Here is a 24,714-nt window from a genome sequence, read left to right as displayed (position 1 = left end):
ACGGAACAGGCGTCTTAGTCGCCGCAACCATGAAGAACGTCGACGAGCTGTTTAAAGTGAGTTCCAAGTCCACCTACCGAACAAAAGGAATATCTGACGCGTAAAGACACCGTCCAACACAGGTAGCGCTAAGCGCAAGTTCGAGCCTGTCCAAGATCCAAGTACGCTCTTTCCCCGCAAACGCGCTTGTCGCAAATCCTGACGTACCCAACAGATGAGGTCTATAAATCAGCAAAACTAGATACGAGTGGTGATGTGAGATCCAAGGGGAAAGCACCCATGGTGGAGGACGAGATTGACGACGGTGAAGCTGGACCCGAGCTCCCTCCAGACTTCGAGGAGGACGTCCCAGACGACGAGGAGGGCCGCTTCTTCGGTGGTGGAATGGAGCACAAGACAGCCCAAGCAATGGAATACATCGACCAGCAAGAGGAAGACGAGGCTCCAGTATGGAACCTGTGGTACACGGGATATTTGTCCAGGTGCTGACAGTATGCTCATTTAGCCCGAGAAGTTCGACTCTGCGTGGGTGCGCCGCTTCGCATTGAATTTCGAGAAGAAGATCTCCAAGAACGCCGAGCTAAGAGCAAAGTTTGAGAGTGATCCACAAAAGTACGTGCATGCCAGAACAGCTGTATGTACCGGTGCTAATGATGCTGCAGATTCATGACTTCCGAGGCCGACTTGGATACTGAAATCAAAGGCTTGTCCATCCTGTCTGAGCATTCTGAGCTATATGAAGAATTTGCCAAGATGGGATGCGTCGCATCCTTGACCTCTCTCCTGTCCCATGAAAATGCCGACATTGCAATTGATGTTGTCCAGATAATCAGTGAATTGACAGACGAGGACGTTGAGGCAGAGCAAGAACAATGGGATGCTCTTGTTAACGCAATGGTATGTTTTGGCATGGTATTATCAGTAACAAGTACTAATTATTACTAGATGGAGGCTGATCTGATCGAATTGTTGGCACAAAATCTCTCCCGACTTGATGAAGGGTCTGAGACAGATCGAGCGGGAGTATACTATGTGTTAGGTGAGTATCTTGCCTGAGTAAATAGTGTGAGGATTTGCTAATTCAATACAGGTGTAATGGAAAACCTAGCCTCCCAGACATCACATGCGGAGAAAATTGGACAGGACGCTGCAATCTTGCCTTGGATCCTGTCCCGTATTCAGCAAAAAGAAGCGGCTGTCAGCCAAAACAAACAATATGCCGCAGAAATACTGGCAATTCTTTTACAGTCTACCCCAAAGAATCGCACGAAGTTTATCGAGCTTGACGGGATCGATATCCTCCTTCAGCTGCTCAGTGCGTACCGCAAACGCGACCCAGCTAAGGACTCTGACGAGGAGGAATATGTAGAGAATCTGTTTGACGCCCTCATCTGCCTTGTCGAGGAAGATGCAGGGAAAGAAAAATTCGTGGAGGCCGAAGGAGTTGAGCTTGCGCTGATCATGCTCAAGGAGGGCAAGTTCAGTAAGCCACGTGCTCTGAGAGTTCTTGACCACGCCTTGGGTGGAGTGGGAGGTGCTCCGGCCTGCGAGAGGTTGGTCGAGGCAGCTGGCCTGAAAACAGTTTTCGGAATGTTCCTTAAGAAGGTAAGCTTGGTATTTCACAGTCAAATTGCATTGTGCTAATATCCATCCAGCAAGAGGGTCAAACTATTGAACATTTCTTGGGAATTTTTGCCTCTCTTCTCCGTCTCCTACCTGGTGGTTCTGCTACTCGCATCCGCACGTTGGCCAAGTTTATGGAGAAGGACTATGCGAGAATCGAGAAGCTCGTCAATCTCCGACGCGAGTATGCCGCACGCCTGTTGCCTGTCGAACAAGCCATTGAAAAAGAGCGCAGAACGTTTGACAAGGAGGAGCAAGAACTTATGGCTGGCGAATGGCTGTCAAGGCGGTTGGACGTGGGTCTGTTCTCATTGCAGGTACGATTCTTTTTCTGCGCTAGCAAGGCTCCTTCGCTAACTGCTCTAGACAATTGATGTTATCTTGGCATGGCTTATTGCCGAAGATGATGGAGTGAAGAGGAAGATCGTCTCACTTCTTGCAGACCGTGATGAAGATTTGTCCCTGATCCGTGGCACCTTGCAAGGTAAGTAACCCACATCGCTATAATCGTCGGAGCTAACTCGAGTAGAACAAATCGAAGGTCTTGGAGAGGATGAACCGGGCCATACGGACTTGAAGGACATGCTGAGCACTCTTTTGCAGTTTGTTTGAACAACGACGGAATTGTAATGTATCATAATATCAATGTTATCAATAAATCCCATCCACAGGTTCTACACCTGGGAGCCAACGTTTACGGATATTCTACCAAGATGTAGCATGCCGTTCGGATTGAATTGTTTGATCTCATAGACTTGAATCCCGCCACTTATGTATGGAGACCTTGGTATGTCGAGCACAGTTCTAATTAAGATGAAGGTTATCGGGCAATACGCGTAGGATAGGGTTGTCGCTATATACATTCTTGTACGGAGTATGGGTAGACAAAACTCAAATTTTGCGACGCTCCTCCAACCATCACGACTAAATACAATTCGTTAACAGCATCTATGTTGTATGTAATACATGATTTTATACTTCTTTACTATTCTCTGAAAGTTATATTTGCTCCGCCATTTCGCCATGTTTGCTTGGTCAGGAATCATCACGTGCGGCCTCGATTCCCAGGGCGGTGAGGCAAAATCACGTGTGAGCCACCCGATTGGGACTAGCGCCTTGCTGAGAAGCATCCAAACGTCTGGAGATCAGTCCCTTCATCGGAATATTATCGGGGAGCCTCTCATTCATCCCCCCCAGTTTGTCAGCCTTGCTTTTTGCATCTGTCTCTGACTTCTTGACTTCCTGCCATCCCCACTTCCGGAAACTGACAGGCGGGCGTTGCAGCGCGTTGGGCGATTCTCGCGGAGCTGCTCCCACGCCGACGCGCCTTGCGCTTTTCTTGTTTCTCATTCTTCCTCACTTCATTATTTTAATCGATATCTAACCTTAGTTCGCCGCAATCATGGCAGACTACGATGAGACATACGAGGAGGACTTTTACGATGAGGCGGACGAGGGCATCACCTCCGAGGATTGTTGGACGGTGATTACGTCCTTTTTTGACTCGAAGGGTCTTGTCTCTCAGCAGTTGGACTCATTCGATGAATTCATCTCCTCGACTATGCAGGAGCTTGTGGAGGAGCAAGGCCAGGTGGTTCTCGACCAGACTCTCCCCCCCTCCGAAGACGAAGTCGAGCCGATTGTTGTGCGCCGTTACGAGCTCAAATTTGGCACTGTCATGCTTTCGCGCCCATCCGTTACCGAAGGCGATGGTGCAACCACGATCATGTTGCCTCAGGAAGCTCGTCTACGAAACCTCACCTACGCTTCCCCACTCTACCTCGGTGTCACAAAGAAGATTATGGAAGGTCGTGAGAGGATGGGCAAGCCCAACGATGACGACGATAATGATGGCGAGGCCGATACGAAGACACAAGGCACCTACCTCGATTGGGAAACGAAGCAGCTTCCACAGGAGCAGATGAAGGAGGAAACAGTCTTCATCGGAAAGATGCCAATTATGCTGAAATCTAAATACTGTATCCTCAAGGATCTGAATGATGCCTCACTCTACGCTTGGAACGAGTGCCCTTACGACTCTGGTGGTTACTTCGTCATTAACGGTAGTGAGAAGGTTTTGATCGCACAGGAGCGCAGTGCAGGCAACATCGTGCAGGTCTTCAAGAAGGCACCCCCCAGCCCGACACCATACATTGCTGAAATTCGAAGCGCAGTCGAAAAGGGCTCGCGCATGCTTTCGTCGCTCACTTTGAAGCTTTTCGCTAAGGGTGATAGCGCCAAAGGAGGGTTTGGCCCGACTATTCGCTCGACCCTTCCATACGTCAAGGCCGATATTCCAATCGTCGTCGTTTTCCGTGCGCTGGGCGTCGTTTCCGATGAAGATATTCTCAACCACATTTGCTATGACCGCAACGATACCCCCATGTTGGAGATGTTGAAGCCGTGTATTGAGGAGGGCTTTGTCATCCAGGACCGTGAAGTTGCCCTAGATTTCATTGCCAAGCGTGGATCGTCACAGTCGAATCTGAATCACGATCGTCGTGTGCGCTACGCCCGGGATATTATGCAGAAGGAATTGCTGCCTCACATTTCGCAGAGCGAGGGCAGCGAAACTCGCAAAGCTTTCTTCCTTGGATACATGGTGCACCGACTTCTTCAGTGTGCTCTGGGTCGTCGCGATGTCGATGACCGTGATCACTTCGGAAAGAAGCGACTTGATTTGGCTGGTCCGCTTTTGGCCAGTCTTTTCCGGACTCTTTTCACCCGAGTCACAAAGGATCTCCAGCGTTACGTGCAGCGATGCGTTGAGACCAATCGTGAAATCTATCTCAACATTGGTATCAAGGCTAGTACATTGACCGGTGGATTGAAGTATGCTCTTGCTACTGGTAACTGGGGCGAGCAGAAGAAGGCGGCTTCCGCCAAGGCTGGTGTGTCCCAGGTGCTGAGTCGTTACACATTCTCTTCCTCCTTGTCCCACTTGCGCCGAACGAACACACCAATTGGCAGAGATGGCAAGATTGCCAAGCCCCGCCAACTCCATAATACTCACTGGGGCCTGGTCTGCCCGGCTGAGACACCCGAAGGTCAAGCTTGTGGTCTCGTCAAGAACCTGGCATTGATGTGCTACATCACTGTTGGTACACCTGCTGAACCCATCGTGGACTTCATGATTCAGCGCAACATGGAAGTTCTCGAGGAGTTTGAACCGCAAGTGACACCTAACGCGACAAAGGTGTTTGTTAATGGTGTCTGGGTGGGTATTCACCGGGACCCTTCGCATCTTGTTACTACGATGCAGAATCTGCGTCGACGAAACATGATCTCCCACGAAGTCAGTTTGATTCGTGACATTCGTGAACGGGAGTTCAAAATCTTCACCGATACTGGACGTGTCTGCCGGCCACTGTTCGTTATCGATAATGACCCTAAGAGTGAGAACTCGGGTGGATTGGTTCTCAACAAGGAACACATTCGGAAGCTCGAGGCCGACAAAGACTTGCCACCAGACTTGGGCCCAGAAGAACGTCGTGAACAATACTTTGGATGGGATGGTCTGGTGCGTTCTGGAGCAGTTGAGTATGTTGATGCTGAAGAAGAGGAAACAATCATGATTGTCATGACCCCTGAGGATCTCGAGATCTCGAGACAGCTTCAGGCAGGTTACGCTCTGCCAGAAGACGAAACCAGCGACCCCAACAAGCGTGTTCGGTCGATTCTCAGCCAGCGCGCCCACACCTGGACGCACTGCGAAATCCACCCTAGTATGATCTTGGGTGTTTGCGCCAGTATTATTCCTTTCCCGGATCACAACCAGTCGCCGCGTAACACCTATCAGTCTGCCATGGGCAAACAAGCCATGGGTGTTTTCTTGACGAACTTCTCGCAGCGTATGGAGACTATGGCTAACATTCTCTACTACCCACAAAAGCCTTTGGCTACCACTCGTTCCATGGAGTTCCTGCGTTTCCGAGAGTTGCCCGCCGGTCAGAATGCTATTGTCGCTATTGCAACTTACTCTGGTTACAACCAGGAAGATTCCGTTATCATGAACCAGAGCAGTATCGATCGTGGTCTGTTCCGCAGTCTCTTCTACCGTACCTACGCGGATACTGAGAAGATGGTGGGACTGCAAGTTGTTGAGAGATTCGAGAAGCCTATGCGCATTGACACCCTTGGCATGCGCAAGGGTACTTACGATAAGTTGGACGAGGACGGCATCGTTGCTCCCGGTGTGCGTGTCTCTGGAGAAGATATCATTATCGGCAAGACCGCTCCCCTAGCTGCGGATGCGGAGGAGCTCGGTCAGCGTACCAAGGCACACACAAAGATTGATGTGTCTACGCCACTGCGCAGTACTGAGAATGGTATCGTTGATCAGGTTCTAGTCTCCACTGGAAACGACGACCTGAAGTTCGTCAAGGTTCGCATGCGTACCACCAAGATCCCCCAGATTGGTGACAAGTTTGCCTCTCGTCACGGTCAGAAGGGTACCATTGGTATCACCTACCGACAGGAGGACATGCCTTTTACTCGGGAAGGTGTCGTTCCCGATCTGATTATTAACCCACACGCTATTCCGTCCCGTATGACCATTGCCCATTTGATCGAATGTCAGCTCAGCAAGGTTTCCGCTCTTCGTGGATTCGAGGGTGATGCTACTCCTTTCACTGATGTCACTGTCGATTCGGTCTCCCGTCTGCTGCGTGAGCATGGCTACCAGTCGCGTGGCTTCGAGGTCATGTTCAACGGTCACACTGGTCGCAAGATGGTGGCGCAGGTGTTCTTGGGTCCCACCTACTACCAGCGTCTGCGCCACATGGTGGACGACAAGATCCACGCTCGTGCTCGTGGTCCTACTCAGATTCTGACCCGTCAGCCCGTGGAGGGTCGTGCCCGTGACGGTGGTCTCCGTTTCGGAGAGATGGAACGTGATTGTATGATCGCCCACGGCGCCAGTGCTTTCCTGAAGGAGCGTCTCTTTGACGTTTCTGATCCGTTCCGTGTTCATATTTGCGACGATTGCGGCCTGATGACACCAGTTGCGTAAGTTTTCCAATCCCTAATTTATATCTTTTCCTCGTTGCAAAGAAAGCTAACCGTCTTTATAGGAAACTGAAGAAGGGTCTTTTCGAGTGCCGTCTTTGCAACAACAAGCACCGTATCTCGCAAGTCCACATCCCCTACGCTGCCAAGCTGTTGTTCCAAGAGCTGGCCTCCATGAACATTGCCGCTCGGATGTTCACCGATCGCTCTGGGGTTTCGGTGCGTTGATTTACGGTTCTTGCTATCTTCACATTTGTACTTTAATGATCTTGCTGGAAAAATGCGCATCTGCTTGGCCTGTTTCGTGGCGTCTCGGAGGATCGTTGGCCATCGCATTACAATAACCGGCCCTACATACTTGAATTGAAACACTTTATGTGTGGTTTTTTTTCCACCGGTCCTAGATTTGTAATTCGAGTTGGTGCTTAACATACTCAGCACTGTACTGCATGACTAACCTTGACCCAATGTCTCCTGTCGCTAAACGCATTCGAATCAAACCGGATATAAATAGATCTCCGACTCTCGGATAACCATCCCACGGATCTAAAAATATAAAAGAGATCCACTGCACTCAAATACCCTGCTAATAGAGTCTAACCGTTATTGGGGCCCCTTGCATGAGGTGGAGTTTATAGAAGGTTTTATTTAGTCTTTACAACTCATTACAAATAATCTTCAATCTACATGAACATGGACGCAGGTCATATCTCATTATTCATTGGTATCTCAGAGTAAGACCTAAACCAAAGCATGAACAAGTTCATGACATCGGGGCGATGTTCTTTGGTTGACGAGATACCGTTTTTCATCTGGGTCTGGCCTCCTTTGAAAACAGGAGGCTCAGGACAGACCTTGTCGTCTCATGGCTTGTGCTGGTCAAATCAGAACCTTGACTGGCTCAAGATAAGCTTGTCGGAGTCCACGATGCTGGATTGAATGGTCCAGGGTGGAGATTGTCCATATCGAAATATTTCGATGGCTTCTTCTTCTTCTTCTTCTTCTTCTTCTTCTTCTTCAATCTTCTTCCCCATTCACTATTCCACTCATTCCTCCTCTCCTCCTCTCACCCACAATCATCATCCCCGCCCAACCGCAGCGAGAAACCAGTCCACCCGCGGCCCGGGCTGTTTTTGGTAATTTTATCGTTTTTAAAATCAAAACAAACGCAATGACCAAGTCTCACTAGACCAGAACAAGTCAAGCGAAAGAACAAATGGAGCAAATAACCTAGCAAGGTCCAAGACCTGCCACCAGATATAAACCATCTACCGACGAACAACGATACCCTGACGACGAACAGCGTTGCGAGCACGGCAGTACTCCTCATCACTCTCGTACTCAGACTCGGAGCAGCTATCATCAGAAGACTCAACGTATCCACAGCGGGCACCACCACAGTCAAGCTTGACACGGTCACCCTTGCGGGTGATACCGTAGCGTTCGCAGCGGCAGTGCACGGGGGGCTCACTCATAGACGAGAGCGAGGAAGGCGAAGTCGAGCCCGAGGACGACCGCGACGAAAGAGATGACCCCGCAGAGCTGGGCGGGCTGTTGGAGTACGAGTACTCGTCTGACATACGGGAGCCGGCAAAGCGGCGGGTGAGGTCGTCGACGGTTGGGGCGAAGTCTGCTTCGCGGAGTTGGCGGGAGGCGTAGTGCTTTGTTGGCTTTGGGTGCTGGATGCGCGAGGGGGACAGGGCGCGGCCGGTAGCGATGTTACCGCGGCTGGCCTTGGGTGCGGAGTATCGGCTGGTTGGCTTGCCACCGGGAACATCGAGGATGTTGAGCTTGCGGCCGGTGGTGGGTTCGACGGTGTATTCGACGGCTGGGTCGTGCGACACGTGGTACCCGTCCATCATGTAGTAGTACCAGTAGCGGCCTCCGAGTTGGAGCATTGAGGTCTGGAAGCGGAACTTGCCAACCCAGGCGCCGGGCTTGTCTTCGCTGGAGAGGGGGATCTGGCGTTGGTAGTTGTCCCATGAACCGACGAGGTGGACGGTCTTGACATTGGACGAGGTCCGGAGGGAGAACTTGAGTTGAACGGCGGCCATGATGAATCAAATGTATCAAAAAAATTGGAATTTAAAAAAGTTGTCGTAGGAGCAAAAGATCAAAAGTTTCGTATAGAGAACAACCTAAAACTACCGGAGTTTGATTGTCAAAGTTGATTGAAATGTTGATCTTTGGGGAACCGGTCCGACAAAGAAAGAAGAATAATCGAGCGAGATTATATTAAAGTTGAGTTTGTTGTAAATATCTGTTGAACAGCGAAATCAAGTCGACCGGCGACAAGTAAACTGTTAATAGTTGTAAGATTCGAGGAAATCCGTAGCAAGGCAGAATCTCAAAGAGCACAGCTCGTTTGAGAGTAAAAATGGTGCAAAAAATTAGAATAGTATAGAAGATAAAGAAAGAAAAAAAAGGTCCAGGCAACCAGTGCTCAGGATCACTCGAAATAGGGCAGATAAACACAACAAACGCTCGCTGAAGAAAAAAAAAAGAGAAGAAATCCGCCTTGAGGTGGCTATGGCATTCTTTTAAGCAGGTCGATTCGATCAGCAGTGCAGAATTCACCGCACTGGATTTGGGCGGGTAATTGACGATGTTGGTTGGTTCGATGCATGTTGCACTGTGATGTGCTGCCCTCATGGCTGACCAATGACTGTCCGGGATTTGGCGCTCACGCTCGGACCAGAAGAGGAGAGAGTTTTCTGTACGAGAGGCCATTGTCCAAGCATATTCAGGGATTTGAAGTCTGAAGAAGTTGTCAGCCTCATAGATTAATTGTGGAGGGGTGGGGGGTATGTGTTGTCATGTCTAGACTGTTAAGAGCCTCGGGAGGTTTGGGGTCAGACCGTCTCAACTCCCCCCACCTTGCTGAGGTATGTGGGACCGTGTAAAGTGTCTCATGTCAATACAGAGAACTGGCAGTATCAAAGACATGATTTCAAAGGATCCTGGTGTGTCTTAATGTACTCCCCGAGATTAAAATATCCAGAGTCAGGAGACGTCACCAGTCCTTCCTAATTGAAAATTCGCCGAGACTAAGACGCGGGATGAGATGCATTAGACCTATTCAATCAGAAGCCGCAGGCTGACAGGGATATTGACAGGGATGTTGACAGGATACGTACCGGGATGTTGAACAGGGGTGTTGAAGGTGTACTGTCGTGCCATGTGGATGAAGTGCCGACCTCTCTTTCCGCCTTTCCGGCAATTCACGCTCTCACTGATTTGCCTCGTCTGCCTTTTATCTTCTTAGGATTCCCCTTTTCTGAGAACAAAAAGAAAAAAAAAAGGAATACTTCAACATGAGACTTGCGACCGGTAGGTGGATTTCATTTGTCCCCCTGATTGGATGAATGACTGAATCCTTCCCACAACGGTCGAGGTGGATAAAACATATTAACAAGGGGGGCAACTGTGAAGCCGTTGGTCAATCCATCTAATAGTTGAAGCACTAAAGCTGGAAGGAGTCATGGATACGTCTTGATCCCTGATGGGTTCTTTTGTCTAATGTCCCTTTTGTCGAACAACTTGTGTTAAATAATGGGTTTCTTGGTTTTTCTTTCTCTTCGAAATTGCAGTTTCTTTTCTTTGAGCATTTCTAACCATGGACCTATCAATTGAGATTGTAAGTAAAGACTAATAATCTAGTCGACGGGGATCTGATATCGGGTATAGGATCCAACTTACCATGACCATACACGCGACGGCTATGTAGATAGTGACTTTGCTTCGTGGGTTCATACACTAGGTTGCTCTCAATCACTCTAACCTAGCCTCCAGTGAAACAACATCTCTAGCCTCTGCTGTCTACCGGGGAGTATTCGAGAATGGAAGACGGTATGCATATGTCTCAAATCTACCGAGATCGGATATTGACAACTCATTAGCTATCAGACCGTGAGGGAGGGTGCGTCTTGGTACATATTCCAACATCAACTCGATTATACCCTTCTAATCTGCCTCCAGGTTTCCATCCGACGAGCAACAATTTGAGAGTTTAGAGGCAGGGTGAGTTTGATACCACTGCATCACTACTTACACAAGCTAACTCGACCAGTCACCTCCTCTGTATACTTCTAGACGCCAATACCGACAACCCACTCTTCCAAGCACCACTAAAAGACCCCAAGGTATATACCCCAAAAATAAATCATAAAAGCCCCCACTGACCGAATACAAGCAAATCCTGGACATCGGCACAGGCCGAGGCAACTGGGCCATGTAAGAGCACACCTGCCCTTAGCCAAGAACACCAATTGACAAAATACAGTGATGTAGCCGACATGTTCCCTGATGGTAAGCGCACATACATACATACATATATACCCACATCCCCATACTCCCAGACAGCGAGCTAACAGCGCAAAGCAACCGTCAGAGGCGTAGACCTCTTCCCCCCACCAGTAGATTGGATACCCCCAAACTGCATAATGGAAGTCGATGACGTCCTACAAGAATGGACCTGGCGCCAGCCCTTCGACCTCATCCACATGCGCCAGCTAATCGGCGCCTTCACTCCTTTTGAATGGGATTGTGTATTCGCCCAGTGTTACAAGTAAGTCTGCTAACTCTCCCCGCCTCAATAGCAACAAGCCCAATACCCTCCCCTCTTTATAAAAACCAAGCTAACACTAAAGTAACAGAAACCTAGCCCCAGGCGGCTGGATCGAACAAATAGAAGGCGACCCACGAATCCACTGCTCAGACTCCAGCATGTCCCCAGACTCTAGAATTGTCCAGTTTACGGAAGCAGTGTTCCGCGCTGCACAGGAATGGAACCACCCCATCGATACGCTAGACACAATGCGCGCAGCAATGGAAAGGGCCGGCTTTGTCGATATCCATGAGAAGAACTATAGGTGGCCTGTTGGGCCGTGGGCCCGGGACCCTACACTCAAGGAAGTGGGGAGATTGCATTATCATCAGTGGACGGCGGGTATGGAGGGTTGGGGGATGTATTTTCTCACTAAGTTTGGGGCTCCGAAGCCGTGGGCGAAGGAGGAGGTGTTGGTTTTGTTGGCGAGGGTTAGGAAAGAGTTGCAGGATCCGCAGATTCACATGTGGCAGTATGCGTGAGTTTTATATTTATGTTGATTTGATTATTTGAGAGAGTGGTTGAGCTAACGTTGAGTAGGAGGAGAGTTTGGGGAAGGAAGCCTACGGTGGAGGAGGATGAGGAGAAGGAGGTGAAGGTAAAGGTGAAGAGTGAGGAGGTTGATGTTAAGGACTCCGGAATATGATCTGAGTTATGTTTCTTTACTTGATGTGATCATTTTGAAGTATCTAAGGTAGTGTTCGCCCAATTCCATTTAAAAACCTACTTGAGACGAGCGGCCATTCATGTCCTAGCCATATGCTCGTGTCCCTTTGTCCTCAAATTGCGATGTGGGAAAAGAACCAAAGTAAACAGACCCAACTAAACGGGGAATCGGAATTTGAGGGCGTCGTTCAGCTTGCATAAAAGACCCGAAGCCCCGCTCATATTACGTCTCGGGCAGAGATATGATGTTGTTGAGAACAGCTTGTCGAGCAGACTGATGCGCATTTCTCACAGCAAAACTTATAACGTGAGACATTCTCCCACATTGGACCAAAACGTGTTTAATTCGGAATGTAAGGCGAGAACGGCTTTGTGCGGATACTAATGATTTATAACATGGCGAGTTCTGGATTCGAACCGAGAATGCCGACTAGTTCTGTCAGCATTTCCCCGGAATAGAATAGTAGTAGGGGAAAATGGAGACAAAAAGAAAGCAAAAACAAGAAGCTTACCAGACTTGCCAGCAGGTCTAGTCGGGACCCAGTGCAAAAAGTGAGAGAAGATTCTCATCACGTTTTCAACTACCCGATCACGGGGAACATGCAATCAGGGCTAAATGTAGGTAGCGTGCATCGGATAAAGCAGTGGCTTACGCAGAGGCAGTCAAGAGCGGCGCAAACCGGTCGTTGGCTCCATCCTTTCTCTGCTGGCGCATGACAGCGTCCAACTCAAGTCCCAGCCCCCAGACAAGAGCTGCATAGAAGGCTGCGGCTTGCATGGTCGAAGGTAGCGGTTTCTGCAAGACGGAGGGCGAATAGAAGAGATCCCCCACGAGATCAGCACTCAAATATCCGAAACACTGGTCATGACAGTCCAGAAGAATCTCGCGGCAACTTTACTCAATCTAGAAGAGCATATAGAGCCCTACTAGAACTTTGCGTCGATGGTCAAGTAGCGGGTTACCGAGAAGCACCTTCTGGACGTCCATTAATACCACTGCGGGTGAGCTCTGAGATCCGTGAGCTCGGCCTTCAGTCGGATGTACCATCTGTTAACGGTGCCGTTTCTTACCTATTGACTAACCAAAAGAAGCCCAATAGTCCTGAAAGGCAATCGCATTAGTCTCGTGCCAAAAATGAGATATATAAGGGGTGAGGGTCAGTGATAACTGACCAGAACTCCCAAGGTTGGAATTGCTGTGCGGCACTTGATCTCCTAGATCACAAGTTGCTCGCTCCGATGGCGGACTGGTGAGTTTGCTACATACAAAAGTGGTATAGGAGGCTTTTGGTATCTGATGGAAAAAAAAGGCAAGAGAAAGCCTCACTTATAGTGAGAAACATCTAGGCATATAGGGAGAGTAGAGATGACATGTGCTGCTGGCATGTCAACTTCTGCAGGAACAGCGATACGAGATGATGAACGAATTATTCGAGGCAGGGTTGTCGATGACGCTCGGGGAGGAGGAGATGTTAAAGTAATCAAAGGCGGCGCCGGTCGTGGCAAATTTCATGATCGCAACGGGACTCCTATGATAGTTTCAGTCAGTGGAGTCGGTCGCCATGGGTAGGGAGTAGGGGGTAGGGGATAATGATCAACAAGACCCGACAAAATCAAACCAATAAATTGCGAGTGCTGAAGAAACAGGAAGCGCAACTCAGTGGCCAGGCACCAGGTCTGCCGAGGTCACCTCACATCAACACACACCTCGATCAGCCAATGCTGACGACGAGGACGACGAAGCATGGTGTCGCGACCCAAACCTGTTCGTGACGAGCTGCCGGCATAATGTAAGATGCAGGATGCAGGATGCAGATGTAGCGGTCGTGGTGAAGCAAGGGCTCAATGACTCGGAGATGGTAATGTGAAGCGGAAAGGGGGGGATAAATGGTGAAGCGAAATGATTATTGCAAAGAGAAGGGGGCACTCTGCGCTGACGGGGAACACGGGATTGACCAGATACGGATGGATTGACTTTCTTTATATTTTAGTGGGGGATATGATCCTCCCTTATGCATATACCTGACCTGTCCTTTGTTTATTTCATAGAATTGTTACATGAGTATTGCTGTACAGAGGTTATATCACTATTTCGTAGCACTATTTCAATCACCGATGCTATAGGGGAATCATTATAATAGGGAACCAGGCAAGATAGGTAGGATATTCTTCCTAGTGATCGAAGCTAGCTACATGGGCCCTAGCTGACAGTGGTCGCCCGTCATCAAAAGAGGATTTGAGTGGTAGTGGGCAAAAGTTGGCCACATTTCAGGCTCTGTAAATTTTGCAGCTTCATCCACCCCCACCACAGCTGGCATGAGGCCTCGACGACCGAGCTTTTTCCGGTGTGGGTGGAATCTCCCTCTGTCAACTCGACTACCACTCCCTATCAATTTTTATCGTCAAGGAGTGTGCGAATGTTGGTCCTTGAGCTGTTGCGATAGCTTGGGGGTTGCATAAATTCACACACAACTAGCCCAGTGGCTGTGATTGGGACTTTTCCCTTGCCAAACGCGCGTAACCACGCATATCCCAGTGTGGTCCATCTTGCGCACCAATTGGGTGCAATATAGCAGGCCGTTTCTGGCATATTATGTCATTTTGTAGTACAGGGAATGTATTAAAACCGCGAAGGCTCCGGGGCAAGGCTCTGTGATCTGCTATCACATTGATGTGCGGGTTTCCTCATCTTAGAATGTGGCATTTTGGTACAATGCGAGAGGATTGGCAGGGTTGTTGGAAGAAACGTGTCACGGGTGAGTTTCTAACACATCGAGAACACCCCGGGGCCTTTTGTCGGTGACTCAATGTTGAGCTTTGTGACCTGTGGTCGGACTTTTGTATGCTCTTCACCATCTTGGCAGATGGCATAATGATGCAAGTAAGGTTCATTGATATGAACGGGGTGCAAAATCACTTGAGCATACGTTTGTGGGGAAGGGAAAGGGGAAGGAGAAGGGATGGGTGGTAGTGGAAGGCCCTGGGGCCTTTGCTGGTTGTGTAGTTAGCCTTCCCGAACACAGCCGGGATGTTGAGAAAGGCCATTTGATAACGAGTTTGATCATTTGGCTAAGTCATCTAGTATTTTAGATATCTATCCACGATGATCGTCAAGTGATATATGACAGAAAAGTAAAGTCAAAGTCGGAGAGGAGATGGAAGAAAATGCAATATAACCAAGTAGCATACTCTTTCTTATGGGAAGACCAAGATTTCCGATCGGCTCCCAGTCCAGGCTATATAGTGGCGTATTTATCGAGGTGTTATTGAGAGAACTAGGATTTGGAACCAAGTTAGCTGTGTATTGCAGGGCATGAGGTAGTATTGCCAAACCGTCTGTCTCGGATAGCTCGATTTAACAGGCAATCCATCCACGGAGATACACATGTGGAGAGCCTGACCTATGAAAGGCAGACGAAAGTCGACAGATATAGCGTAAGGATTTGACCATCAGGGGATGGAAAAAGCAAGAAGTGAAGCGAACTGAGTGAAGTGGAAGAAGGCTTAATATATAGGAAGGCTGGTGCCTTAGGTGCTAAGGCCCCCGGTTACCCTCAAACAATAAGTTCCTACCTAGATATGTCTGGATAATGTACTTTAATTGGATTTAAGTAACGCTGTATTAAAAAAAGACCACAAAGAAACTACCCGGCTTCAATGGCGACGGACACTGTTCCCAAAATTCCCAAAGAAACCAGTAGAACTTGTTGAATACAAAGAGAGAAAATTTAGGTAAAGGAAACACAATCTGTACAGACATTTTACACAATATGAAGCGACACCAAAAGGCTATACGCTCGAACAATATACGCTCCTAGAATCAAACATCGACTGTGTATCCCAGATGCAGAAATAGCCGATCTTCCTCCCAGTAGTTGGCTTCATTCAAAGTCCACGTGTTGATTTTTCAAGAGAAACGGACTTTTGTTAACTTCGTGCCCTAGATCCAGAACTTCGGCTTGTATCCGGTAACGTCTTTCGGCACACGTAAACTCCGAATTGAATTTGATATATATTATGTATGACAGGTTGTTTCTGGTAATGGACTCCTTGCTAGCTAACATGTCTTTTGAAAGGAGGAGGCTATCTAGGAATCTGAAATGCGCAACTAATACCATGTACTATTCGGTGGTTTAACATTATCAATCTACCTGATAATTCATAAAGAGCAGCTTTAGGTGAACTAATTTGACTTTAGTTTTTGCATAAACTCCCCAAAGAAAAACATTTGCCTACCCGTATCCAATCGCAAAGTCCCAGTCTCAGTGGTATATCAGTCTACTGTATTATACAGACATGGATGTATGCTAAATTCAATGTCCAAAAGCAGACAGAATTGGGTTACATTCAGCACTTGATTATGAGCATATCCCTATCTCGTTCTATCCCCAGGAGAGTAATTCAGCAACCTATACGGATAAACGGAGGAAGAGAAAATCCTGGAGATCAAAGTTCATCAGACAGATTACAATGTTGACCTTTGACCAGCTGACGTATTCCTGCATCAAAAGGTATAAAGAGAGCGTAAGTCAGCTCCCCACACTCTTGTTTGCCCAAGTAATTCTTTTGTAAACAAAATCAACTTGTTCTACAGAATGAAAGCCGCGATATTCTTCCTTGCTCTTGTAAATGGAGCCGCGGTGCTGGCAACCCCGGCCATTGAATTAAATAACAAAGCTCCTCCCTCTGCAAGTGGATGCTATCCATTGTGGGTTGACACATACAGACCACCTCAAACAATGGATTGACAGCCCTATAGTGCAGACCCTCACTGCGGTGTTGCTGACACCTTCTGTCAGTGTGAAGATGGTAAGAGCTATACAACTCTTGTGTACATTTACTGATTTGAACGAAACGTACTCATATGAGTGGTAGGTCGCTTTTATCTCTTCAACCGTGCTAACGGCAACTGTGACCCCCCGTGGCGCTATGTTGGTGACTCAGTGACATCACTTCCGGGATATCATTGCAGGAAATAAACGGCAATGTCAAGTTACAAAGATCCATCAATCTTGAAGTGACAATTTATTAATAATATGACAGGAAGTATCACTATGCTACTATTGAATGGGGTCACGTTATGTAGTAGATGTAGTTACTGTATCCTATCCTATGAAGTAGTCTGAATATCTCGAAGAATGATTTCTTGAGTTTACATCATGCCTTGGTTCAGAATGGACCGTGAAGTAAATTGTGCCATTGATCGCATCCATTGTTGCACCCTATAGATGATTTCCATTAATGCTTGTTATCATTACAGAATATCGATTGCCTCTTGATAGACTCAGCCATGCAACTCATCATTTAGTTAAGTAGACTACTCACTGAGTACACATATCGAGAAGAAAGCTTTGACAACATTAATGGGGAGATGCTATTAGCATAATTGTTGATCTGTTTAGGGATTTATAGAAGCGACAAATCAGCTAGACTTCACTTTAGAAGCCAACTTCCTGTACACTGAAGCAGTTCCATAGACTAAAGAGACTTGTATAGAATAAAAATTGCGAAGATACACAGGGCATAGTCCGAACCATTTCTTGATACTGATGGGCGGGATATTGCAGAAAGAATGGAATGTTCCAGAAATTATTTAAGAAGTTGAACTAGAAGTAATATCCATCAAACATAGCTCGGAATGCTGCCTTATTCACTGTACACATTCATCATCTTTCTTAATACTGTACTCTATCACTTCCTGTTCACTGTAGATTTTTAAGGTTGCCAAGACCCTTGAGCCGCACCTCGCGACTCCACCAGGGCCCCCAAAGCTCTCTCTCCACACTTTATCATCAACCCTCATCTTTTTATCCTTTCCAAATTCCTCATCAGTTTGGGCAGATCTTTTTATCCCATATTTTCTCAAGTGGGCTGAATAGCACCACCACGTCGCGGATTTCTACGACCCCTTGGCGTTCACCTCCATTGCCCACTGATAACTTCAAACCATTACCATGCCTGAGGCGTCCACTGGACCCAGGTCCGAATTTCCGCCTCTCGTGATACGTGGCAAGCATCCCCAGGAAAATTGCGAGCTTCAACCTGTCGCCATATTTTATTCTCCCACCGTGACTAGTCTCGATCTTGAAGCCAAAGCCAACTCCCACTCATCCTCTGATGAGGTCCCTGACTCTGGTAGCGCTTTCGCATCCGATAATTCCTCTCCTGATAGCTCCGACTCATCATCTGATGACGAATCTGACACCTTCTCCTCAAATGGCTCCAACTCGTCTTCGCCTAATAGCTCATCTCCTGACAGCCTCCACACGACCTTTCCCGATAGCAACATCTTGAAACCAAGCGATTTGTTTGACGATGGCTTCGAGGAAAATGTGGAATCCCAACTAAGAGCCGCTTGGGATACATCTTCTCAGTCCGATTCCGATGCTGAAACCGTTATTTTGTGCAACCCTACTGCTAGGAGTGACTCGGACACAGTCTCTACTAAGAACTTTGACCCTGAAGAGTCCGGGACTGTATCTGGCGATTTCATCCAAGGGGATCCTCGTGCTGAAAAGAGCGACACGTCGGATTCTGCCAGTGACAATGGCTCTGACTCGTCCTCTCAGGAGTTCTCCGACACCTTTTCCCCAACCGGCCCCCGCTCTCACTCGCCTGCTAGCTCTACATCATCCCAAGACTCCCTCGACATCGATGATGATGAGCCAAACCTCTCCGAAGGCTCCCACTACATCTGTGCATACGCTTCCCCCGTTCATGATGGCCATCGCATCAGGACCAGCTGCGATAGAAATGATGATACTGGTATCTGGCACGTTGAACCGGACGGGTTTATCAACGAAGCCAAACGGGCTGGAGGGCCGTACCTTTGCTCTTTCCCAGTCAAAATGCAAAAATTGAAGCCTGGGGACCCTCTGAGCGACGTCCTCGAGGACTTTGTCCTCATTCAAAAAATATTGGCAAGTCTTGATGAACACAATGTTCACCCAATCTCAATGAAACTTAGGGAATGCGAGCATGAAAAAGACCTTTTCAATTGGACGCCTACTTTGATCTTCTCTGCCATTCGTAACACCTTCGATGACTCTTGGATCTTGGCATGTCGCCAGATCTGGAAACACTTTTCGGATGCAGGTCTGGGACAAGTCAATATCGAAATATCAGACCCGGAGATGTACACACGCTCCTTGTGGCCAATTCAGAAATCCGATCCGGTCTGGTCAGTCCACGAGGAATTACAGCGCAGAATGATGGCTGAGATTGATCTTACGGATATGTGCGCAATTATGACGATACATGTGGGAATGACCCAGGACAGAGAGAAAATGCCGCTGGCTGTGTTTATGGTCGTACGCTATCAGAGCACTCGGGACTGGCGCGATACGAGGGATCTGCTTGTGGGCATTCTAGATGACCTAAATCTTCCTATGGTGGGGGTCGTCATCACGAAGGGCGAAACCTTGAGAGGGTGAGCTTAGCCGAGAAAAGGCAGGACATGGTCTACCGGGACAAGCAAGTCACTGGCCAGAAAATATTTTCTGCGCTACGGAGGAAGGAATCATCAGATTAGCGTTATTTTACTCACCATTCATTTGAGATTAAATAAAATGCCTTGATTACAATCTTATAACCTTTCGGTAGGTAACCTATTGCCGAGATAAACTCTTTCTCAATAAATGAAAAGATAGATAGACTTGGCCAATTCATCCCTACAGGGCTAATTATAAACAAAAAGGACTCTTATACGATTTACGCCTTTCAATGCCTTGGTATATCATACATATCAGAGCCTACTAGTACTGTGCGCTATTATCCAATATCCGTGTAGTTATAACATCCAGAAGAAAAATGATATCTAAAAATACACCCAGCAACAAGACCCAAAAATGAAAATCTAAGTGCGTTATCTTAATATAACTTCTGTTACATCATCTTGAACCAGATTGGTTTATAAAAGCAATACCCCTTTTAGGACAGAGGCCGCATACACGGCGTACTACTATTGCTGAAATAAATGCTTAGCTCAATAAATGCAAAGATGGATAGACATTGCCAGTTCACTTATGTGGTCCAACTAGATTATGAGGTAGCAAGTAGGGTAGATTTAAACCACTGAACTCAAGAGGCAAAAGAAAAAGGTAAAAGAATATGGTGAGCCCACAAACCACTTGATGAGGATGCACGGGAGAGAAGATGTCGACATGCTAGGGGGATGTTCCAGGGCGGTTCATCTTAAGACGAACATTAGTGGCTTTGGTGATGTTCTTTATGTCTTCTATGAGAACTTCGATCGGCGTCCAATAGGAGAACATTGGCTTCAGGTCACTTCCAGAGACCACGCCACCGAAAAGCATGCCTACCACAACATGGTCTTCTGTGAGGACAAGGGCCCCGGAGTCACCCCCTTCCGAGAAGTGAATCCCATATTGCGGAAATATCGAATACTCGAAAGTATTTCGGGTAATCGGCTTTCCATCTTCGATCTCGTGCTCCAACTTTGCACTCTCAAGGCGATGATTTTTCCCTTTGCAATACCCCGAGCGTTGCCCGTGAATGAACAACGGCACATCGTCAAGCTTCGCGGGTTTTGGGGAGTCTTTCAGGTAGTACCCATCAGGAGTCTAAAAATAGGGATCTTGTTAGCCTTTGCTTCGCATAAATCCAAGAGGAAAAGGATGGCGAAGAGGCTAAAAGCCTTACCTTGTTTTCTCCCACACGATCATGCGGAACCTCAATGAGCGCCCAATCTAGGTTTGACGCCTTCCCGTTGGTTGAAGCTGTGGCCCTGAATCCCGAGGCCGCATATACAGGACCGAAGGATGCCCGTTTCGCTGCCTGGAATCTCTTGATATCTTGAAGGAAGCCCTTCAGATCTGACAGGGTCTTGCTCATGTTAAGGAAAATCTGATCCGTACGTCGGCCTAATTGACCCTGTAACCCTTCGGACACTAGTTTGCAGAGTTGGATATACTCCTTATCTCCTTCAAGTTCGCGGATCTCTTTCTCCAGGGATCTAACCTTTTCTTTGATGGCACTTGAGCTGGGGTGTTCGAGTTGAAGGCGTGTTCTCATATCATCATCTGGTGCAATTCCATTTTGGCGCCACAAGCGAACCCTCGTGAGGGGTTTAGGATCGAGACCCTTCTCGCTTGGATTGACGCAATGAAAACATGTCAGCCCCACAGTGATATAGTCTTGCCCAGGCATTTTGAGCTCCAGAAATCCACCAAGCGTGCCCGAATTATGGGCATCCTTCAGCGCTAGGCTTTGACCAAGGACGGATAGCATTTGCACAGCTCGGCGATCTAGCTCTCTTCCACTCAAGCTAGTCCCACCCCGGGCAAAGTATCCCTGGACAAACTCGACTGCCACACCCGACAGGTAGTTTTTGTCGAGGAGTTCCCGAATCCTGGCAATGGAGTTTTCGCGGTGACTTGGGGGTTTTTCAGAATTGCAAACAACCAGTACAGTGATCGTACTGTCCTTGGGGCCAGGACCCCTCCCTCGCCGAACGCACGTAACCACGCATACACCAGTGTGGTCCATCTTGCGCATAATTGTGCGCAAGATAACAGGCCACTTCCGGCATATTGGGTCACTTTGCAGTACGGTGAATGTATTAATACGGTAGGAGGGCTCCAGGGTCTTCGGTCGGTGGGTTAATGTTGAGGTTCGTGACGTGTGCTCAGATTGGCGTTTGTTCTTTGCCATCTGGAAAGATGGCATAGTAGCAGGTAGCAAAGAACAAAGACGGTTGGTGGGATCGAGTTGAAGGATAACTGGAAGTAACGGCCGCAAGGATAATTGAAAAGGCGAGTAAAAGGCTCAGTGAACAGGTGAGTAAAAGGACGATTGAAAAGACGAGTGAAAGACGACTCAAAAGACAAGTGAAAAGATGAGTGAAAAGACGACTGGAGTCGCAAGCAAAAGGGTCTCTCAAGTGATGTCTGAGTTGAATAGACCAAGAAAAGTGTGGGTCATCAGAGGTTCAAAACTTGGTGACAGCTCACCAGGAAAAGGCAAAAGAGTTCCACCTTGTGGAACTCCTAAGAAATAAAGTGCTTCTTTGCAATAGTAGAGGACGTTCGAAGTAGGCTGAGAGCCGAAAAGGGTTGAGAGTCGAAGAGCAGATTCTGTTTTGATATTATCATGAGCATCGAGTGCTCTGATCAAGATAGAGGGGTTTGTTTGGAGGATTAAAAAGACTATGCAGACTGGCGGGCAGGCCTTGTTTGATGGCTCGTCGGAGTTGCCAAATAGACGTAAATAGAACCAAGCTCCAGAGTTGTTATATTATTCACCTCGAGATTAATTCCTTCGTTCCTCAAGGGCAATATATTGCAGTTCTACTAGCGAAATCATACCTAAGGCCCTACAGAGTTGACCTCTTTGCACGTCTCCTTTGGGTGCATTATTCTAGCTCGCACTATAATTAGGTGCAATTCTTTGATTCTAGTTGACGACATAACCACTTCCCAGGTGTTAAACTCTTGTGACTACCCAATTCCCCACGATGTGTCAGAGGCCTAGAAAGGCATATACTAAGCTCGAAGTCCTCGCAGCCATAAAGGTTGACAGCAGATATATTCACAAGAAAGCGCTTCAAGGTTCGTAGATTATGCGTATCCCTGAAACTAAGCCATGCAAGAAAGGATATAAGGGTTTGAAAATTCAGTAACACCCTTAAACTCGATCAAGCAGAGGCTATATAAGCATATCAACATCACTTGAATTCATTATCACCCTTGACCTTGGTCAAACCAATCCAAGATCATAGTTCATCCGTCAAATATCCCCCATGAGCTGCCCGCACAATGTATAACATATAAATTCATGAAATTGTATAAACAGGATGGCAGTAGAACTTCCACAACAAGCCCCTAAAAGAGAAAGATATATTACACATTCATTCGGGTGTTCATAGAAATCCTTCACGAGTATTTTCTTTCTTCAAAAGAGACTTGAGAATCGAACCGTCTTCAGAAAGTTCTAATACCAATCTTATTTCCACTAACAATAACCTTTCCAGTTTCAGAGAGCTCAGTCAAAGTATGTCGGGATTTAGTCTTTTATTCTTCCAGTGGGCTTGTTGTAAAATCCAAATTGGCTCCAAATGAAGGCAGAAAAGCGCAGCTTTTGACGAATAAACTCTGTACAAAGTGACTTTATCTCAGAAGATGATATTTAATAGTCTTAAATAATATATAGGACGTCAAAAGTCCAAAATGCAAATGCATCAGGTAGGAAGAGACGTCCATACTTCGGACGTACTCGGCGCCGATCCTAAGATGAGTCATCAATGAGTCAGCACATCTTCGACTTCAACCAATTTGTCCCCTATGATGGGTGTCCAAATATCGACGCGAGGAAAGGCCAGGCGTTCATCTGGTCATCTAAATTCAGTAAAATCAGATCAACATCGGAGCAAGCGCTTACATCGAGCCCTGTTGAGCTGAATATCACTTTGTCAGCCTCCCGATAGGAGCCATCTTCAACCCGCCCTGCGACCGAATCCAAAATGGCACACGGTGCAGAGGACTGTGCAACTGTGCTGGAGCAGTTCGTCCACGATGTGGCGAATCTTCCAGCTGAGATCAACCACCTCATGGAGGAAATCCAGGCCAAGGACAAGGTCATGCAGGAGTGCCGCGCTACAATCAACTCTCGCGACAGCAGCATCCAGAAATTCATCAAACTGAACGGCAGTCTGACGCCCAACCCAAAGGAAGAGCCATACAGCAAGACTATCCTACAGAATATGGACAAATCCCACGAGCTGCAAAACGAGAAGATCCAGCTCAGCGAGAAGGCATGCGTCCTCCTTGATCGGCAGATCAAGCGACTCGACGTGCGCATTCGTGATCTAGTCAACGAAGGTCTCCTTACAAATGACCCGCCTCTCCCCTCCCTCTTCGACTCCAAAAACAAATATCGCAACCCACCCAAGATCTTTCTCCCTGACTCCACCCCTACCGACTCTCCCGCGTACTCAACACCCCTCAACCCGACTTCCGGCAACACGAATCCCATCCTAGCTGCTGCGCAGCGCTTGAACCAATCCACAACTCCTCGCGCGGCTGGTTCCGCAGCTCAACTTGGACAAACCACAGCACGTAGCTCCGCACCCGCTACTCCTGCAGCAGCAGCCGTCGTACATCTCCAGCAACGCCAACGCGAATCCTCCGCCGGAGCTGTGGACAGCAAGCGCCGCCGCTTGAACCCATCCCTCAACACACTCCCCGTAGCCTCTTCGAATCTGCGCCAGTCTTCCATGGGCCCTGGTACACCGAAGCCTGGCACACCGGCTGGCAGCCGTGCTGGCAGTGTCGGCCCCCGTGCTAGCATCGGTATCAAGAAGGCACTGACTAAGAAGGTCGCGCCGCACCAGCAAGTTAAGAAGCTCAAGACTGCGAGCGGAAAGCCGATTAAGCGCTCTTCCAGTGCCAGTGGTCGTATTAAGGCGTCAAAGAAATCTCCCAATGGAGAAGGCGATGAGGATGATGACTCTATGCTCAGCAGTGCTGATACATCGGACTCTGACAAGAGTGATGGTGCTGCTGATGAGGATGTCGAGGATGAGGATGAGGATGAGGGTAATGAGGATTCAAAGGTCTATTGTACCTGTCGCACTGTTAGCCATGGGGATATGGTAGCTTGCGATAATGACGAGTGTCCCTATGAGTGGTTCCACTGGAAGTGTGTTGGTCTGACGCGCGAGCCGGTTGGCACTTGGTACTGCGATGAGTGCAGACGTACTTTGGGCAAGTGATCCTCTATTCTCCTCTTTTTCTATGATCTGTATGACGGTTGATATACCCACGGCGTTTGAGGGACTTTTATGGTGTTGGGCT

The 24,714-nt window shown here is 47.9% G+C and overlaps 8 protein-coding genes across 8 annotated transcripts; 5 read left to right on the top strand and 3 right to left on the bottom strand.

Moving 5' to 3' along the window:
- Positions 1-29: 29 nt before the first annotated feature.
- On the top strand, positions 30-2,235 carry PEX2_023560 (beta-catenin-like protein 1; the record flags this gene model as incomplete). The annotated part of the gene is made up of 10 exons (XM_016739631.1): positions 30-56; positions 107-161; positions 215-447; positions 506-612; positions 663-897; positions 946-1,039; positions 1,091-1,605; positions 1,656-1,940; positions 1,990-2,107; positions 2,153-2,235. The coding sequence occupies 10 exons, from the start codon at positions 30-32 to the stop codon at positions 2,233-2,235; spliced, it is 1,752 nt and encodes a 583-aa protein (XP_016596375.1).
- A 471-nt stretch (positions 2,236-2,706) lies between these two features.
- On the bottom strand, positions 2,707-2,973 carry PEX2_023550 (uncharacterized protein; the record flags this gene model as incomplete). Its single annotated transcript, XM_016739630.1, has 1 exon — positions 2,707-2,973. The coding sequence occupies one exon, from the start codon at positions 2,971-2,973 to the stop codon at positions 2,707-2,709; it is 267 nt and encodes an 88-aa protein (XP_016596374.1).
- A 52-nt stretch (positions 2,974-3,025) lies between these two features.
- PEX2_023540 (DNA-directed RNA polymerase II core subunit RPB2) lies at positions 3,026-6,858 on the top strand (the record flags this gene model as incomplete). The annotated part of the gene is made up of 2 exons (XM_016739629.1): positions 3,026-6,630; positions 6,696-6,858. The coding sequence occupies 2 exons, from the start codon at positions 3,026-3,028 to the stop codon at positions 6,856-6,858; spliced, it is 3,768 nt and encodes a 1,255-aa protein (XP_016596373.1).
- A 1,040-nt stretch (positions 6,859-7,898) lies between these two features.
- esdC (GTP-binding protein EsdC) lies at positions 7,899-8,684 on the bottom strand (the record flags this gene model as incomplete). The annotated part of the gene is made up of 1 exon (XM_016739628.1): positions 7,899-8,684. One exon carries the CDS (start codon positions 8,682-8,684, stop codon positions 7,899-7,901), a length of 786 nt encoding a protein of 261 aa, XP_016596372.1.
- A 1,562-nt stretch (positions 8,685-10,246) lies between these two features.
- Positions 10,247-11,882, top strand: PEX2_023520 (class I SAM-dependent methyltransferase; the record flags this gene model as incomplete). Its single annotated transcript, XM_016739627.1, has 11 exons — positions 10,247-10,267; positions 10,318-10,373; positions 10,423-10,479; positions 10,530-10,559; positions 10,609-10,650; positions 10,700-10,772; positions 10,823-10,863; positions 10,913-10,938; positions 11,011-11,197; positions 11,286-11,714; positions 11,777-11,882. 11 exons carry the CDS (start codon positions 10,247-10,249, stop codon positions 11,880-11,882), a joined length of 1,068 nt encoding a protein of 355 aa, XP_016596371.1.
- A 5,974-nt stretch (positions 11,883-17,856) lies between these two features.
- PEX2_023510 (uncharacterized protein) lies at positions 17,857-19,335 on the top strand (the record flags this gene model as incomplete). Its single annotated transcript, XM_016739626.1, has 1 exon — positions 17,857-19,335. One exon carries the CDS (start codon positions 17,857-17,859, stop codon positions 19,333-19,335), a length of 1,479 nt encoding a protein of 492 aa, XP_016596370.1.
- Positions 19,336-20,067: 732 nt separating this feature from the next.
- PEX2_023500 (uncharacterized protein) lies at positions 20,068-21,589 on the bottom strand (the record flags this gene model as incomplete). The annotated part of the gene is made up of 2 exons (XM_016739625.1): positions 20,068-20,484; positions 20,564-21,589. 2 exons carry the CDS (start codon positions 21,587-21,589, stop codon positions 20,068-20,070), a joined length of 1,443 nt encoding a protein of 480 aa, XP_016596369.1.
- Positions 21,590-23,381: 1,792 nt separating this feature from the next.
- Positions 23,382-24,632, top strand: PEX2_023490 (putative PHD finger domain protein; the record flags this gene model as incomplete). The annotated part of the gene is made up of 1 exon (XM_016739624.1): positions 23,382-24,632. The coding sequence occupies one exon, from the start codon at positions 23,382-23,384 to the stop codon at positions 24,630-24,632; it is 1,251 nt and encodes a 416-aa protein (XP_016596368.1).
- Positions 24,633-24,714: the final 82 nt, after the last annotated feature.

This window comes from Penicillium expansum, assembly GCF_000769745.1.
Source record: "Penicillium expansum strain MD-8 chromosome Unknown contig60, whole genome shotgun sequence".
Taxonomy (NCBI): domain Eukaryota; kingdom Fungi; phylum Ascomycota; class Eurotiomycetes; order Eurotiales; family Aspergillaceae; genus Penicillium; species Penicillium expansum.
Note: the sequence above shows the minus strand (reverse complement) of the source record. Positions and strands in the feature narration are given on the sequence as shown.